This window comes from Emys orbicularis, chromosome 8, assembly GCF_028017835.1.
Source record: "Emys orbicularis isolate rEmyOrb1 chromosome 8, rEmyOrb1.hap1, whole genome shotgun sequence".
In the NCBI taxonomy this organism is placed as follows: Eukaryota; Metazoa; Chordata; order Testudines; family Emydidae; genus Emys; species Emys orbicularis.
This window is the reverse complement of record NC_088690.1, coordinates 29,192,287-29,207,865: the sequence shown is the minus strand read 5'-3', so window position 1 is coordinate 29,207,865 and position 15,579 is coordinate 29,192,287. Positions and strand designations below refer to the sequence as shown.

General features: G+C 39.9%; 1 protein-coding gene across 1 annotated transcript in view; it reads right to left on the bottom strand.

Annotated features, from left to right (window-relative positions):
- Positions 1-15,579, bottom strand: part of PRKACB (protein kinase cAMP-activated catalytic subunit beta) — a 65,264-nt gene that overhangs the window by 30,305 nt on the left and 19,380 nt on the right. Inside the window, exons 2-4 of the mRNA XM_065410137.1 lie at positions 11,460-11,521; positions 10,326-10,454; positions 3,449-3,547 (exon numbers count right to left, since the gene is read on the bottom strand). Of these exons, the coding sequence (XP_065266209.1) occupies positions 3,449-3,547; positions 10,326-10,454; positions 11,460-11,521 (290 nt within the window). The remainder of the gene's footprint in view (positions 1-3,448; positions 3,548-10,325; positions 10,455-11,459; positions 11,522-15,579) is intronic.

Sequence of the window (15,579 nt, the reverse complement as noted above, 5' to 3'; positions counted from 1 at the left end):
ATGAAGACAGAGGCAAAAAAAGCATTGAGTACATTAGCTTTTTCCACATCCACTGTCACTAGGTTGCCTCTCTCATTCAGTAAGGGGCCCACATTTTTCTTAACCTTCTTCTTGTTACTAACATACCTGAAGAAACCCTTCTTGTTACTCTTAACATCTCTTGCTAGCTGTAACTCCAAGTGTGATTTGGCCTTCCTGATTTCACTCCTGCATGCCTGAGCAATATTTTTATACTCCTCCCTGGTCATCTGTCCAATCTTCCACTTCCTGTAAGCTTCTTTTTTGTGTTTAAGATCAGCAAGGATTTCACTGTTAAGCCAAGCTGGTTGCCTGCCATATTTACTATTCTTTCTACACATCGGGTTGGTTTGTTCCTGCAACCTCAATAAGGATTCTTTAAAATACAGCCAGCTCTCCTGGACTCCTTTCCCCCTCACGTTATTCTCCCAGGGGATCCTGCCCATCAGTTCCCTGAGTCAAAGTCTGCTTTTCTGAAGTCCAGGGTCCGTATTCTGCTGCTCTCCTTTCTTCCTTGTGCCAGGATCCTGAACTCAACAATCTCGTGGCCATTGCTTCCCAGGTTCCCATCCACTTTTGCTTCCACTACTAATTCTTCCCTGTTTCTGAGCAGCAGGTCAAGAAGAGCTCTGCCCCTAGTTGGTTCCTCCAGCACTTGCACCAGGAAATTGTCCCCTACACTTTCCAAAAACGTCCTGGATTGTCTGTGCACCGCTGTATTGCTCTCCCAACAGATATCAGGGTGACTGAAGTCTCCCATGAGAACCAGGGCCTGCGATCTAGTAACTTCTGTTAGTTGCCAGAAGAAAGCCTCGTCCACCTCATCCCCCTGATCTGGTGGTCTACAGCAGACTCTCATCACGACATCACTCTTGTTGCTCACACTTCTAAACTTAATCCAGAGACTCTCAGGTTTTTCTGTAGTTTCATACCAGAGCTCTGAGCAGTCATACTGCTCTCTTACATACAATGCAACTCCCCGACCTTTTCTGCCCTGCCTGGCTTGGAGGCACCCAAAAGTTTCAGATAATGGGGCATTTGAACACACAGAAGTGCTATTCACTAACACAGGGCTGCATGGAGGACATGCTGTGGATTCAGATAACTAGGATTATCAAATAAAGGGAATTTGGATAATTGGAATTATATTGAATTTCACGTAGGGTATATAGCTAGTTTACAACAATATTTTGACATCAGTTTTGAAGGTCTTTCTAATATAGAGAGGGCATCCCCAATTCCCAAGATGCGGATATGTAACTGACTCTTGGAAAGCTCATGCTTCTGAAGCATACACCTCACACTGCGCACCACCCATCTATACACACACTTTTCATAGTTAAGAGGCACTTCTTGTTAAAATAATCTGAAGAGAAGGAATTTAGAATGTCACCTAATCAACAAGATGATAACATTAAGCTCGCTCGTATTCTCTTTAGCTTCTATTTCTTGTATAGACATTTAGATGTTACAAAGTGTCATCAAGCAAAAATGCATAACATGGATCTTTCCGATACTTACTGTATCTTGGGCCTTGTCTACACTACAGAGTTTTGTTAACACAAGTTACACCGATGGACAGCCACCGCTGTAATTAAACCGCTGTTTCATGTCCACACTATGCTCCTTGTGTCGATGTAGCGCATCCACAATAGCACCTCTTGCATCGACACAGAGAGCAGTGCACTATGGGTAGCTATCCCGCTGTGCAACTGGACGCAGGGAGCTTTGGGAAAGTTTTGCAAGGCCTGACGGGGGCAGGGAGAAGTGCAGTGTCACAGATGACGGCTTCTCAATCCCATCGTTCCATGGGCATCCTACTAGATTGACAACTACTTTTCAACTGCCCTGGTAACCTGCAACCTAATCATCTCGGTCAGAAAGCATGGATCCTGCACTGCTATTCAGTATTGTGCTGTGCGTTATGAACACACGTATATAAGAGTAACACAACGGGGGGCTATTCAGCTGGAGGAGCGTATTAACACTGAGCCACAGTAATGTTGTTGACGTAGTGTACTGAGCCTGGCATTGTTTGTTTGTAACGTGCTATGAACCTTGTAATGATCACAGTGTGTGCCCGAAAAGTGACACATTTTAAATCCCTTTTTAAAGTAGCACTCAGTAATATGACCAAACTGACACTGCTGAACACTAACACAAGAAGCCCACATAAGTGTGTGTGTGGGTGAGCGTGTGACAGTGAGTATGTGTGACAGAGTTAGAGAGACAGAGTGTGTGTTGGGGGAGAGTGAGTGTGTCGGCATGCTATCTATAAATTCAGACAGCAGCCAGAAACAACCAATCCTGAGACAGAAGCTGGTGCACAGACAACTAGCACAGCCTCTTCTCCCCACAGACCGAGGAGATCCACCCACTTCCCTGCAGTCCAGGCAGGAGTGCGGTTGCTGCCAGTAGCTTGCCTGTATTGCTGGCTGCAGGGCAGCGGAGTTCAAAACAGTGAGCAAAGCGGTCATGGTAGGCATTGTGGGATACCTCCTGAAGGCCAGTTATGGTGATGTAATGAACACAGTGTCTACACTGACTCTTTGTTGATCTAACTTTGCTGCAAAAAGCTCTACGACTCTCATCAAGGTGGTTTTATTTGGTCATCAAAGCAGGAGAGTTTTGTTGGTGGGAGGAGCACTGTAGGGTGTACACCTCCACTATTTTATTGACAAAAGCTGCCTTTTGCCAACAAATTGTGTAGTATAGACAAGGTCTTACTAAGAAGAAAAAAGACTTTAGCTTAGCATATAGGAGCAGAGGCACAAGGTTTTGAGTCTTTTTCAAAAACAACCAAAATGCCAACACACACACAAAATAGATCATATGCTTCTTCATGTAACACATATACTTACTTTATTGGTTATATATATAGGCTGGTGTTGATAGTGGAAAGAAGAATGATGGAGAAAAACCAATTTTTTCTGCTTTAGCGTAATTCTCCCCAGAAGTACACAGTTAAAGGTACAGCATGAACTTTAAATGTTACTTTTATCTGAAAGTTTTACCAATGATTTTTACAATTATCATTTAGATTATTACGACTGAAAGAGATTAGAGAAATTACATTAAAAAATGCAAAGCCTAACACAACACATTAAAAATAATTGGCTACATTTCAAATTGATAGTGTCCCTTCATGGAAAGGTTTTATGCAAAGTACATTTTACCAAAAGCATGAATTACTGGATATTAGTCATAATTTACTTAGTATTTTGAAAACAAAGCACATACTTTATATTACCCATGGCAGAGAAGAAAATTAATTTAGCATTAATAATTCTTAGGAGGATGTGATCTACTTTATCATAACTGCATTATAGTGCAATGGCTTTACAGATTGAGCAAGAAAGTTATCTGTACATATCTAAAATTTGAGTATACTTCATTCACATTTTGAAACAACTGCTTTCAAAATATTTACCTTAAAAGAATACTCCAGTCTCACAAGGAAAGGAAAGTTCACTGCTTGCAATATTCTCTTTTCATTCAGCGTGTGTTCTATTTGCTTCAGTTTGACAACCTACAAACAAACAATCTTTAAATTTTTCAGTCTAAACAGAACATCTTATATCTTCCAATAAACATATTAAAGTTGTTGAACTGAAATGCAAAACATGTAGATACACGTGGCTAAATGAAAGGCTTTCTAGTACACCTCTACCTCGATATAACGCTGTCCTTGGGAGCCAAAAAATCTTACCACGTTATAGCTGAAACAGCGCTATATCGAACTTGCTTTGATCCACCGGAGTGTGCAGCCCCGCCCCCCAAGAGCACTGCTTTACCACGTTATATCAGAATTCGTGTTATATCGGGTCACGTTATATCGAGGTAGAGGTGTACAACAACAACAAACAACAACAACGTCATATTTAGAATTTCTTTCCTTAAAATTTTAAGAGACTTTACAATTCTTAAAACATGGTTAATGGATATCTTTAGTAATTAGAGGCCTTTTTATATCCCCAAAAGTGGAGCATAGGAACCACTGGGGCAAACTTAACACATCCATGACAACGTACCCAGCCGACCTGATGGCAGTCACCTGCAGCAGTGACAGGGTAGTGAATCTCCATAGCCATTAGATGCTGAGACTATCAATAAGGGTGTCGATTAGTCCTAATGATGAGTTTTGTGGATGAAACATACTTACTCACAAGGAACAGGACTGAGACCCACTCATTTTGCAAAGCCCACAGCCAGGAGAAGATAATGGAAAATTTGGGTTTAACTAATAATTTCCTTACTCAGAACAGTCGCATCTGCCACACTTCACAATGGGTTTCGTATATTCTTCTGTATACAGTAATTCCAAGGCCTCTTAACAACAGTGTCAAAATCTGAGTCTTGTCCTCTGCTTGGAGGCTACTATAAATGCTTCACTGCGAAACGCAGTAAATGGTAGGTTCCAGCTCTCTGTTCTTCTATTGCTAATAGGAAATAATTCTATTTCCTTTTATTTAATTCCAGCATTAAGTAATCACTCCAGTTTTCCTTACTTCCCATCACCCAATTTATCAATACCCCATTGTGAGAACTGGTCGAAGTGCTTATGACTTGAGAATTATGTTACTAATGCTCTGGGTTAGCTTTGAACTGGTTACCTAAAGGTGAAAGGCTTTGTATCCCATCTCATTATCAAGGTACTAAGCTATTAAAGTCTCTCTAAGGTGCATTGATTTTATCAAATAATATAGGCTTTCTAAAGCAATTTTAGGTAGCATGTAACATTTTTTTTTAAAAACACAAAACAGAGCAAACAAGCCGACGAAAATCAGGATAAAATTGGAGCCACTCAAAAACAGTGTTTTTGTTAAATAGAAATCTGATCTTACTATCGTAAATAACTGATATGCTAGGTTCCCAGCCAAATCTGAAAATTTACTTGTATTAGTTATTTTGGTTGCAAAATAGCTGTAATATGTAGAAGAGCACTCTCCCCTTCCTCCCCCCTCGAAATTTTGTATGAGAAAGCTTTCTCTTTCTTTTTTGGGGGTTTGTTTTGTTTTAAATGTTTCTTCTGACAGAAATCACAAACCCAGATATTTATACTCACCAAATCAACTCAGTTTGCCCTTTCAAAAAAGTAATTATGTAATAAAAAAACCAAGCAATCACTTTACAGATATGCTGTACCAAGAAAGGACATACTTGAAGTTTTTTTAATTACATTTTTAAGCTTTGATGAACCTTGACTTAGAATACAGAAAGGAAACACTGAATCACCCCTGACATTCAGGGTCCAACATGTTATGTTGTTATTGACTCTAGACAAAAGCTGCCTCCATGACCACAAACTCTGTGGACTTCCGAGGGATTTTTAACTGCTGAATCTGGTGGAGTTTTTGAGAAGGAAATATATCAAATTCATTTGTCTGTGGAATGGAAGGCAACTTTCTTCAGCTGACTGAAAATTGCATACAATTCTCTTTTTTAATCAGTCAGATCTCCTCCCCTCTCTCTTAGATGATAGGACACCACACACAGTAACAAGATGGTAACTAGAATTCAACATAGAGTAAGGGTGGTGATTGTTTGAGGACCTCTAATATCATAATGATCTAAGAACTCTTGGCATGGCACAGATGTACACTTTGCTATCACAGGGATGTAATTTGTAAAGTCAAAATGGCTGAGAACTTAAAATCTGGATGGTAACAGATTGCAAATCCCAGTGATGACAACCTGCTAATATGCTGAACAAAAAGTGCTCTCAACCATATTTGTAGCTGTTTCCATTTCTTCACACTGACTCAGCCATTTTAGGCTTCAGTGTGATACACGGATTGACATTTCTGGAATCTTATTATATAGATAATCCGTATGTGCAAGAAACTGAATTAAAATTGCATGGGCAACCTTAATTCTGACATTTCCTAATTTTTGAGCCCTTCACTTTGTAATGTTCTTTTAATGTATTTTTTTGCATTAAATTATTTATATAGTGTCATAAATGTGTCATAATGCCTTACAAACAAATAATATGAGAAGTCTTAGTCTTAGGACCTTACAATCTGAATTACAAGCATTATATTCCTGAACAAGTTCTAGATGAAAAATTATCTGCAAACCATAAAAACCTGTCACCATAAAAATATGCTTTACCATAAAAAATAAACAAAAGTTATAGATTAGTTTAACAATATTACTTTGCATCCTAAAATTCCAACTTCGTTTAAAATGAAATTTAAGCAAATTATAGTGTTTATTGAATCTAAAGTAGATGTGATTAAAAAAACAACTATTAATAAAATGTAGAGTGGCATAACAGAAGTGATTCAAACCTTAGCAAGGCATTTCAATTTTCAATAGATAGCAAATGTATAAAACAGCAGCTCTCTCTGTAGTCTGTGGAAAGCTGTGCATAGTGTTGGTTCTCCTCTTTATTTCCAGCTGCTAAATCAGAGAGCTAAAAATATTTTCAATTCTTTCCTAGATTTACTCCTCCATCTAAGGGTTTGTCTACACTGAGAAGTTTCTGCGCAGTAAAGCAGCTTTTTGCGCTCAAACTGCAGCCATGCACACACTGTCAAGCCAGAACGCAGAAACTCCTCAGTTGCAGTGCTGCAAAAAAACCCACCTCGACCAGAGTCGTAAGGCTATTTGTGCAGAGGCTCAAGCGCTCTATTGCCAGTGTGGACAGTTGATTGCTTTCTGCGCTGTAATTGGCCTCTGGAGCTGTCCCATAATGCCTCAAGTGACCGCTCTGCTCATTGTTTTGAACTCAGCTGCCCTGGAGATATGCGCCCCTCCCCTTTAAGTGGGTGTGTGAGAGAGAGAGAGCGCGCGCCCAGGGAGGAAGGCGGGGGCTGGTGTGTGTCCCCCAAAACACAGTCTCTCTCCTCTTCTCCATACACACATACACTTCCTGTCACACACTCTCTCCCCCCCACACACTTCAGTTGAAAAGCAGCTGGCAATGTAGTAGGATGCTCATGGAACAATGGGATTGGGAAACCTGCATCATGTGATGCTGTGCCTGCCCCATGAGGCATTGCAAACCCTTCCCAAAGCACCCTGCAGCCAGTTGCACAGTGGGATAACTACCACAATGCACTGCTGTCTTTGCCATTGCAAGAGCTGCTAATGTGGATGCGCTCCAGCATCACAAGGAGCACAGTGTGGACATGCAACAGTGGCTTAATTCCAGTGTTTTAATAAAAGTGGCATAACTTGTGGCGCAGAAACTTGCTAGTGTAGACACACCCTAATTAAGCAATTACTATAGCTGTTACAGGTATGTTATATGATCATGAATGAACATGGAGTATGACTATGGTATAAAGAATGGAGATGAAATGATCCAACTAGGCAATCTCTATTAGCTTGTGGTCCACGCTATGAAAAATTTGTGGACTCTTGATCCAAAGTGTCCTTCAAAGTTCTTGAGCTACATTGTATCAACATGTAGCAAGATAATTTTCAATTTTAGAAGCTCACTATACACCAGGTGTTCTCAAATGGGGGGTCGGGACCCCTGAGAGGGTTGCGAGGTTATTACATGGGGGGTCATGAGCTTTACGCCTCCACCCCAAACCCCGCTTTGCTTCCAGCATTTATAATGGTGTTAAATATATTAAAAAGTGTTTTTAAATGTATACGGGGGGGGTCGCACTCAGAGACTTGCTATGTGAAAGGGGTCACCAGTACAAAAGTTTGAGAACCACTGCTATACAAATACAGTTTGCTTATGCTGAAGAATGTTTGAGCAGATTCCATCTAAACCCTAGTCAGTTACATCTGAGCAAAAGATAATTAAAAGCAAAAATTTTATCTTTAAAATCAGCTGTTTCTGTACTTTTTTAACATGATCTTTTTAGCATATTCTGTGAAACGTCATTGCTAATGGTTGCTATGAAGCAAAGACATTCCTGAACAATCATAATTGAAAAATGTAGGAACTACCTAATAAGAAACCACTAATTAGACTTTCTTTAAACACTATTTGAACTGTCGATAGTACTAATTGTAGTAAGCAAAGAGTACTACACATGGTATATATTTAATCAGACCCATGTCAAAACAAAATCTCTTCTTAGTAATATCTAGTTAATAAATTATGTGTCAAATTCTCTGAACTTGAAAAGTTTTACTCTTTAAAATTTAGTGCCAGTACAATACATATTGTTTATTTTGCACACATATAGGATTACCCAATCTAGTGATACCAGACTATTTTAGTGGGCAGAGTAGGAGCAGTGAAGCAGTGAAAGCTGCACCACCCTGGATACAGGACAAACAGCAGACAACTCATTCGAAAATGACTGCCTTCCCAACAGTCAAAAATCCAGCAAGACATAGGAGTAGCTCACGCATACAGGGCTGCAAATTCAAACAGCCAACTGGCCTATGCTGCTCATCTTTGTTCCCTTGGCACTCAGTTCACCTGTCCTGGCAACATGCAGCCGTCTGTTGAGTGGGGAAACAAGGAGTGGCAAACCCCAAAAAAATAATCAAAATTAGGGCTGTCAAGTAATTAAAAAAATTAATTATGATTAATCAGTTTTAATCACACTGTTAAATAATATTAGAATACCATTTATTTAATTTTTTTCAGGGGTTTCTATATTTTCAAATATAAGCTCTGGGCTGGGGGCTCTGGGCTTCAGCCCCCCCTACCCTCCCCGCCCGCTAGGGTTGTCAAATTTCTGATTGCAGAAAACTGAACACCCTTCCCCCGCCTCTTCCCCAGGCCACGCCACTTCTCACTCCATCCCCCCTCCCTCCTTCACTCGCTCTGCCCCACCCTCGCTCATTTTCACTGGGCTGGGGCAGAGGTGGGGGTGCAAGAGGGGGTAAGGGCTCCGGCTGGGGTGCAGTCTCTGGGGTGGGGCCAGGCATGAGGGGTTTGGGGTGTAGGAGGGGGCTCCGGTCGGGGGATCTGGGCTGAGACAGAGTCTTGGAGTGTGGGAGGAAGTGAGGGCTCTGGCTGGGGGTGAGGGCTCTAGGGTGGGGCTGGGGGTGAGGAGTTTGTGGTCCAGGAGGGGGGCTCCTGACTGGGGGGTGGGGCCAAGGGGTTCCGAGTATGGGAGGGCACTCCAGGCTGGGGCAGGGGGTTGTGTGTGTGTGTGTGTGTGTGTGTGTGTGGGTGTGGTCCAGCTGGGGGTGTGGGCTCTGGGATGAGGGGTTTGGGTTGCAGGAGGGGGCTCTGGGCTGGGACAGGAGTGCGGGCTCTGGGAGGGGGCTGGAGTGTGTGAGGGGGTACAGGCTCCAGGAGGGAGTTTGGGTATGGGAGGGGGCTCAGGGCTGGGGTAGGGGGTTTGGGTGCAGGAGGGGGTGCAGGCTATGGGTCTCCATGCGCTGCCCCTGTCTGCAGGAACGGTCCCTGCAGCTCCCATTGGCCGCAGTGGCCAGCATGTCCCACCAGCTCCTAGGTGCTGGGGCAGCCAGGGGACCTCCGTGCACTGCCTGCGCCCCAAGTGCCGACTCTGCAGTTCCCATTGGCCAGGAATCACTGACAGGCGCAATGCGCAGAGCCCCCGGGCCGCCCCTGTGCCTAGGAGCCAGAGGGACATGCCGGCCACTTCCGGGAGCTGTGCGGAGCTGGCCACTGTGGCCAACCGGACTTTTGGCAGCCTGACTGGAGCAGCCAGGGTCCATTTTCGACTGGCCATTCTGGTAAAAAACTGTATGCCTGGCAACTCTACCCCCCTGCTGCCTGGGAAGCTGCAGGCTTGGATTGCTCTAGCCCTCCCTCCCCTGACTCCAGAGCTGCACAGCCCTCCCGCCGCTGATGCCTCTCACCCTGCCCCCAGGTATGCGATTAATGCATTAATTTTGCTTTAAGTTAATTGCAGGCGTTAACTGCGATTAATTAACAGCCCTAATCAAAATAGGTTATAACAAAGAAAGAAAAAAATCCACACAATAAAAAAAGAAAACATAATAGGACAATGGACAAAAAAAAAAAAAAAAAAGATGGGTGAACAAAACATATTCTCTTCAAAACACTACAAATCCAAAGAGCCAGGGAATGAACTATGAGCATCCACATACAAGTGTGAAATGCTATGACTAGACTGCAGGATTTATTTTTTACTTATGCCTTTTAAAAAAAAAATTGAATCCTTAGGACAAGGTAATTCTCTCGCAGAATTGTTAAAGAAAAGCAACAACTCTATTTTCCTGTCAGAGGCAGAAGTGCCAGCTAAAACCCACCGTAACAGCATGAAAAGTGAAAATAATAGGATGCAACATTTTTTCAGACCACAGATAATGATTTCAATGAACAGCATGCTCTCTGCTGGCAAAGACAGTTTTTAACCACACAAATTAGTATAATTATAAAATGCTCCAACCTTCTGTTTATCCAGTATCTTCATAGCATAATACTGTTCTGTGGATTTATATTTCACCAACATAACTCGCCCAAATGATCCTGTTCCAAGGGTTTTTTGTCTCTCAAAGTCATCTAGGCCAGCAGTATTCTACATGTACACAAAAAAGTATAACAGATTAATAAATAATGATTACAGTTTTGGTACATAGAGACACTTAGTGATGGGAAATGTAGTCATTTATCAAAGAGGATGGATGCAATTTCTTCTGTCAAAACTAAAAAACTAGAGCGCTAACTAACGTTAATATAATTTCACACAATGAACCTGGATTGAGAGAACTGTAATAGTGCTTGCATTAAAATAGAAAGGGACTTAATTTAATGTATGTTTAAAAATGACAAATATTGTTATCAAAATGTTATGCAGCAAGCAGTGAGAATTTAGCTGCAAAGAAATCATGATGTTAACACAAGAAAAAAGAAAACAAAACCTGCAAAAGATTACAGTCACCATCAAGTTTCCAAAATTAAGTGCTACAGAGAATTCTATGTGGGAATGTATTGAGGAACTACTATTCATACATTGTCTAGAATTCATATTTGAACACATTTATAAAAAAGAGATCTATCACCTCAATATTTGATGCTATTTGAAAAGTAAGTAAAATTACAACTTTTCCTCCAAATAGGAAGCATATACTATGCACTCTCACTCATCAAGAGGGAAACTTCTCCCTAAAGCCAAAGGATTACGAACCAGGAGAGAAATTTCCAAGGGGAATGTCCAGGATATACAAGGTGTCCTGTTACAAAAAGCCAGTTGTAATAGGACATAAGAGTGGCGAGATTCAAATTATCAAATTGTCAGTAAGAATGAATTTCATAGCAAGGAACCTATCACTAAAAATGCTCTTTCCCAAGCTTCTGAAACCAACAACCGAAGCATCTTTGCTGATCTCAACTGCAATTACAAATAATGCGGTTAAATTCTTTGCATGGACACTCCCTCAACAGTTTTTGTACTGAAAATATCTTCAATTTTCTGTAGCTCCCACCACAGTAGTATCTGAGTACTGGATACTGAACTCATTTCCATAAAAGCTCCTAGTCAGAGTCATGCAGTGCATTTGTATTTTAAATCATAGTTCCTTACCTGAGGGGGGCTTTCCCATTTTCTTAAGAAATCTTCTTTGGCTTTGGCTAGGAATTCTTTCACTGAAAATACAAAAAATGTTCTCAAGTTCAATTCACTAAACATGTAATGCAGCTGTTTGAAACATGTATCTATTAAGTATGGTTTCTTTAAATAAAAGTACATGATAAACTCCTCTTCAGTTCTCGTACACTAAATAGATGAATTGCTTTTACTAAATACAAAGCAAGCATCAGCATCTCTAAGATTTCTACAGTACCTCCAGTAGACCCCTAACTCTCTTGGAATACTACATATTTCTATATAAATTACTTAATCTACTTTAAATCTAATGGCCCACAATACTGCACATGCAAGCAGTCTTTAAGGTGATGTTAAGCATTCTCAAATTGATTGGGAAAAACCTGCACTTTGCAAATAATCTACATTCACCTAAGGCAAAGTTATACTTTCAATAATTGGAGAACAAAATAATTCTCATTGCCTTTTTTCCCCCATCACCTTTATTTAAAGACTGATTGCAAGCAGAAGTACAAATTGTACAGCATTATCGCAAGCAAAGACAAAACACAGGGCTACAACACTGCACATTAGAGATGCCCACAGTCAGAGAATAAACTTTTAAGGTATTAATTTCCCATTTGAAATTAAAGCAATGTAGCAACAGTACAATTCTGGACGACTGTTTAAAATGTGCACTAGCATATTGTAATCCAAGATCACTTTTCAGATATTTTAATCCTACGTCTTTATCAGCCAAATCAGTGTAGGATATTTTATAGATGCAATGAAAAACAGGGGCTTTTTCAGTTTTTATTGTTATTCTGAAACATTCAAAGAATCACCATTAATAACTCATGTTTATTTTGTTTTCTTGGGGTCACTCCACATAACACGAGATTAGAAGTGGTAGGTTTTCTGTATTGATGAGTTTGGCTACAGGTAATTTCTAAAAAAATTCAACATAATCAAGTGTTTTCTGAGCGGTATACAGAAACATATTTTTTAACAAGTATATTGTCATTTCTGCTGCTAAAAAAGAAAATACTGTTTTATGATTGGCTAAAAACAATCATGTGATGAGTCAGGATGTTCCTATTGTTTGCTTACTCAAAGAATATATATGCCTCATCTATACAGAATATTTTTTAAAATTCCCCTACCATTGCTCTAGTACTGGTGCAGCTCCAGCGGTTCTAGCAAATGGTAGGATCCCTAAAGCAGACTAGCCACTGGTATTTTTACTACCATGCCATCTAGATCTGAAGTCAGACAACACTAGGATAAAAATGCCAGTGGCTGGTCTGCACTGCTGGCACAGGGGGAGAGGCATCAGTGCAGGGGGAAATTCAGAAAATCCTCAGAGCAGATGCAGTCTTAAAGACATGAGCAATGTTTAAAGCAGTGTTGCCCAACTTTATTACGCAGGAAGGCCACGTAAACCTAAACACAACCTTGTGTGGGGCAAACAGATTCTACATATTTTAACAAGATTTAAAGTCACCTGGGTTGATTTATATTTTAAGTTCAGCTTGTTTTGTATGTATTTAGATAGGTTGTTTCTATGTCCAGTATTGTCTAATTACACATTAGTGTAAACTAAAATTATGTAAACATGATGACAAAACTCTTTCACCTAATCTCATTTAAGGAGAGTAATGGATAGGGCTTCCCCTGGCATGAAACTCCTCCTTACTACAAGAGGAACTATGAACATCTGATTTCACACCTGATTGTCTTTGAACCAGTAGGGAAAGAAGAATAGGGCAGTCACTTTTTGACCAAGTTTTATAAACCTAACTTTGAATTACATTCAAGTAACCTGAAAAAATATTTCATGTTAATAAAGATAAGAAAAAAAAAACAGTTCAGGTTTTGTTTTATTTTGGGGTTTTTTGGAGTAGGTGGAAGAACATCAAAACTTATGGAGTATGAAGCATTATTACATAAAGCACTTCACCCCCCTACTGCAGAGCAGACCCAAAAAATTAACAAAATGTTATACGTTTTGTTATTCCTCACTGAATCATATTCTTTCATTGACATTTTTGGCCTCACTAAACATCCCCAGGGCATCTGTCATTGTCGGTTTAGTATGTATATATATATATATATATATATATATATATATTTTAAATTCTTCCCATATTTAATTATTTAATTTCACAGATACTTTATGAACTAGAGCATTTTACAAGTAATCATCCCTTTCTACTCTATTCTAATTATGGAATAAAACTATTTGCTAAATATTAAAAAAAAATATAGCATTCTGGAGAGATATTCAAGTTGCCTGAAACATGAGGAAAAAATGCTGTTCAACCCTAGAACTCCAAGAGGCCACGGGAGTTCTTCTTCCATATAAATCCTCTACCTTATCCTATGTCGCTTTTGGTCTGCTCTCTTCAGAGGCAACGTTAAAAATAGCTTCTTTAAACAAAGTTTCTGGATCCCACTTATTTATCCTTTAAATATGCATATTATAACATACTTCATGTTTACAGTATGTTACAATGTTACATATAGTATGTTATAATTAACTGGGGAAAAAAGCCCTTACCATAAAAACATCTGGAGGTAAAATTTTCAAAAGCACCTAAGTGACTTAGGAGCCTAAGACTATATCTACCCTACAGACTTCTATGTTGGTCAGGGGAAAGAAGAGAGGTGATCCCTGACCGACATGCTCAAAAAAGCCCCTACTGTAAACGTAGCTATACCGGCAAAGCTGTGCTTTTAACCAATATAGCTTGTTTAGCTCATGGAAGTTGGGTTTTACTAGACTGGTGAAGAGCGCATCTTTATGAGTATTGCTGCATCTATACTAGTAGCGTTTTGTCAGCCTAGTATACTGATATTCCTACACTGGTAAAGCACTTCTACTGTAGACATAGCCTAGGTCCCATTTTCCAGCCCTACCAAGACTCCTAAGCCCCAGTAAAACTCAAATAATTGTCAGTGTGACTTAACCACTTAAATATCAAAGAAACTTTGGAAAACAGGAGTTAGGCACTTTTGAACATTTTAACCCTGGTCTCAGAACACCAACACCTGCATTTAAATTTTGTAGGTATTGTTTTTTTAAATACATAAGCAACATTCATGTTAATGGGTTGATACCAGTGGCCAGTACCAGGAAAATATCATACAAAAATCACTTTTTGGGGTGCCAAACTGTGACAAGACCATGTAAAGTGATAGATTTATCAAATGACAACTTCCAAGTTTCCCTCAAGTGCACATTTTAGCCATTTTTCAATGTTATGATTGGACTTGTTTGGTTTTTTATTCATTGTTTTTATAACAGTCTGTGACTTTGGGCTCTAATGAAAGAATGAGCATACCAAAGGTCTCTATATACGTTCACCAAGGGTTTGCAGGAACATTCACCCACACAGATGAGATGATCAAGAGAGGAAAGAAAGAAAAAAAAGTTTTATGCATTTCCACAACAAACACATAGAGAAAACAAATTAATTCTAACCTGCTCCCCTAATCCCCCAAGAATAGACTACAGAAAGAACCAATCTTCCCCCACATAGAGAAAATGGATCATGCTATATCACAGAATGTTTGAGTAGAAGGTATTAAAGCAAAACACACAAAAAGACAACACAACTCACACAGCTAAATGCTCTTATCTAGGAAGAGAAGGTTTCACTTTCACTTTTTAATGAAAAGTCATAGAAATAAGCTGTTTGCGAGATTTCTGAGGCGATCGAGTGTTTTTCTTTAAGTTAGTCAGTCCCAACTCAATGATATAACAAATAAATAATAATAAATAAAAACTAGATGTACTGCATTATGTTGGATTACAACTACTATAATCTGCTGGAAGCGGGGCACGGGGGGAGGGAGGTTCGCTTTCCTCTGCAGCACAGGGTCACTTGCAGGTTTAAACTAGTATTAATGGTGGATTCTCTGTAACTTGAAGTCTTTAAATCTTGATTTGAGGACTTCAGTAACTCAGCCAGAGGTTATGGGTCTATAGGCAAGGTTCTGTGTCCTGCAATGTGCAGGAGATCACATGACGTTCATGATGGTCCCTTCTGACCTTAAAGCGTATGATTTTTTTCCTGCCCTTTACCTTGTTCTAAAGACTGTTTATGTGAGCGGTACA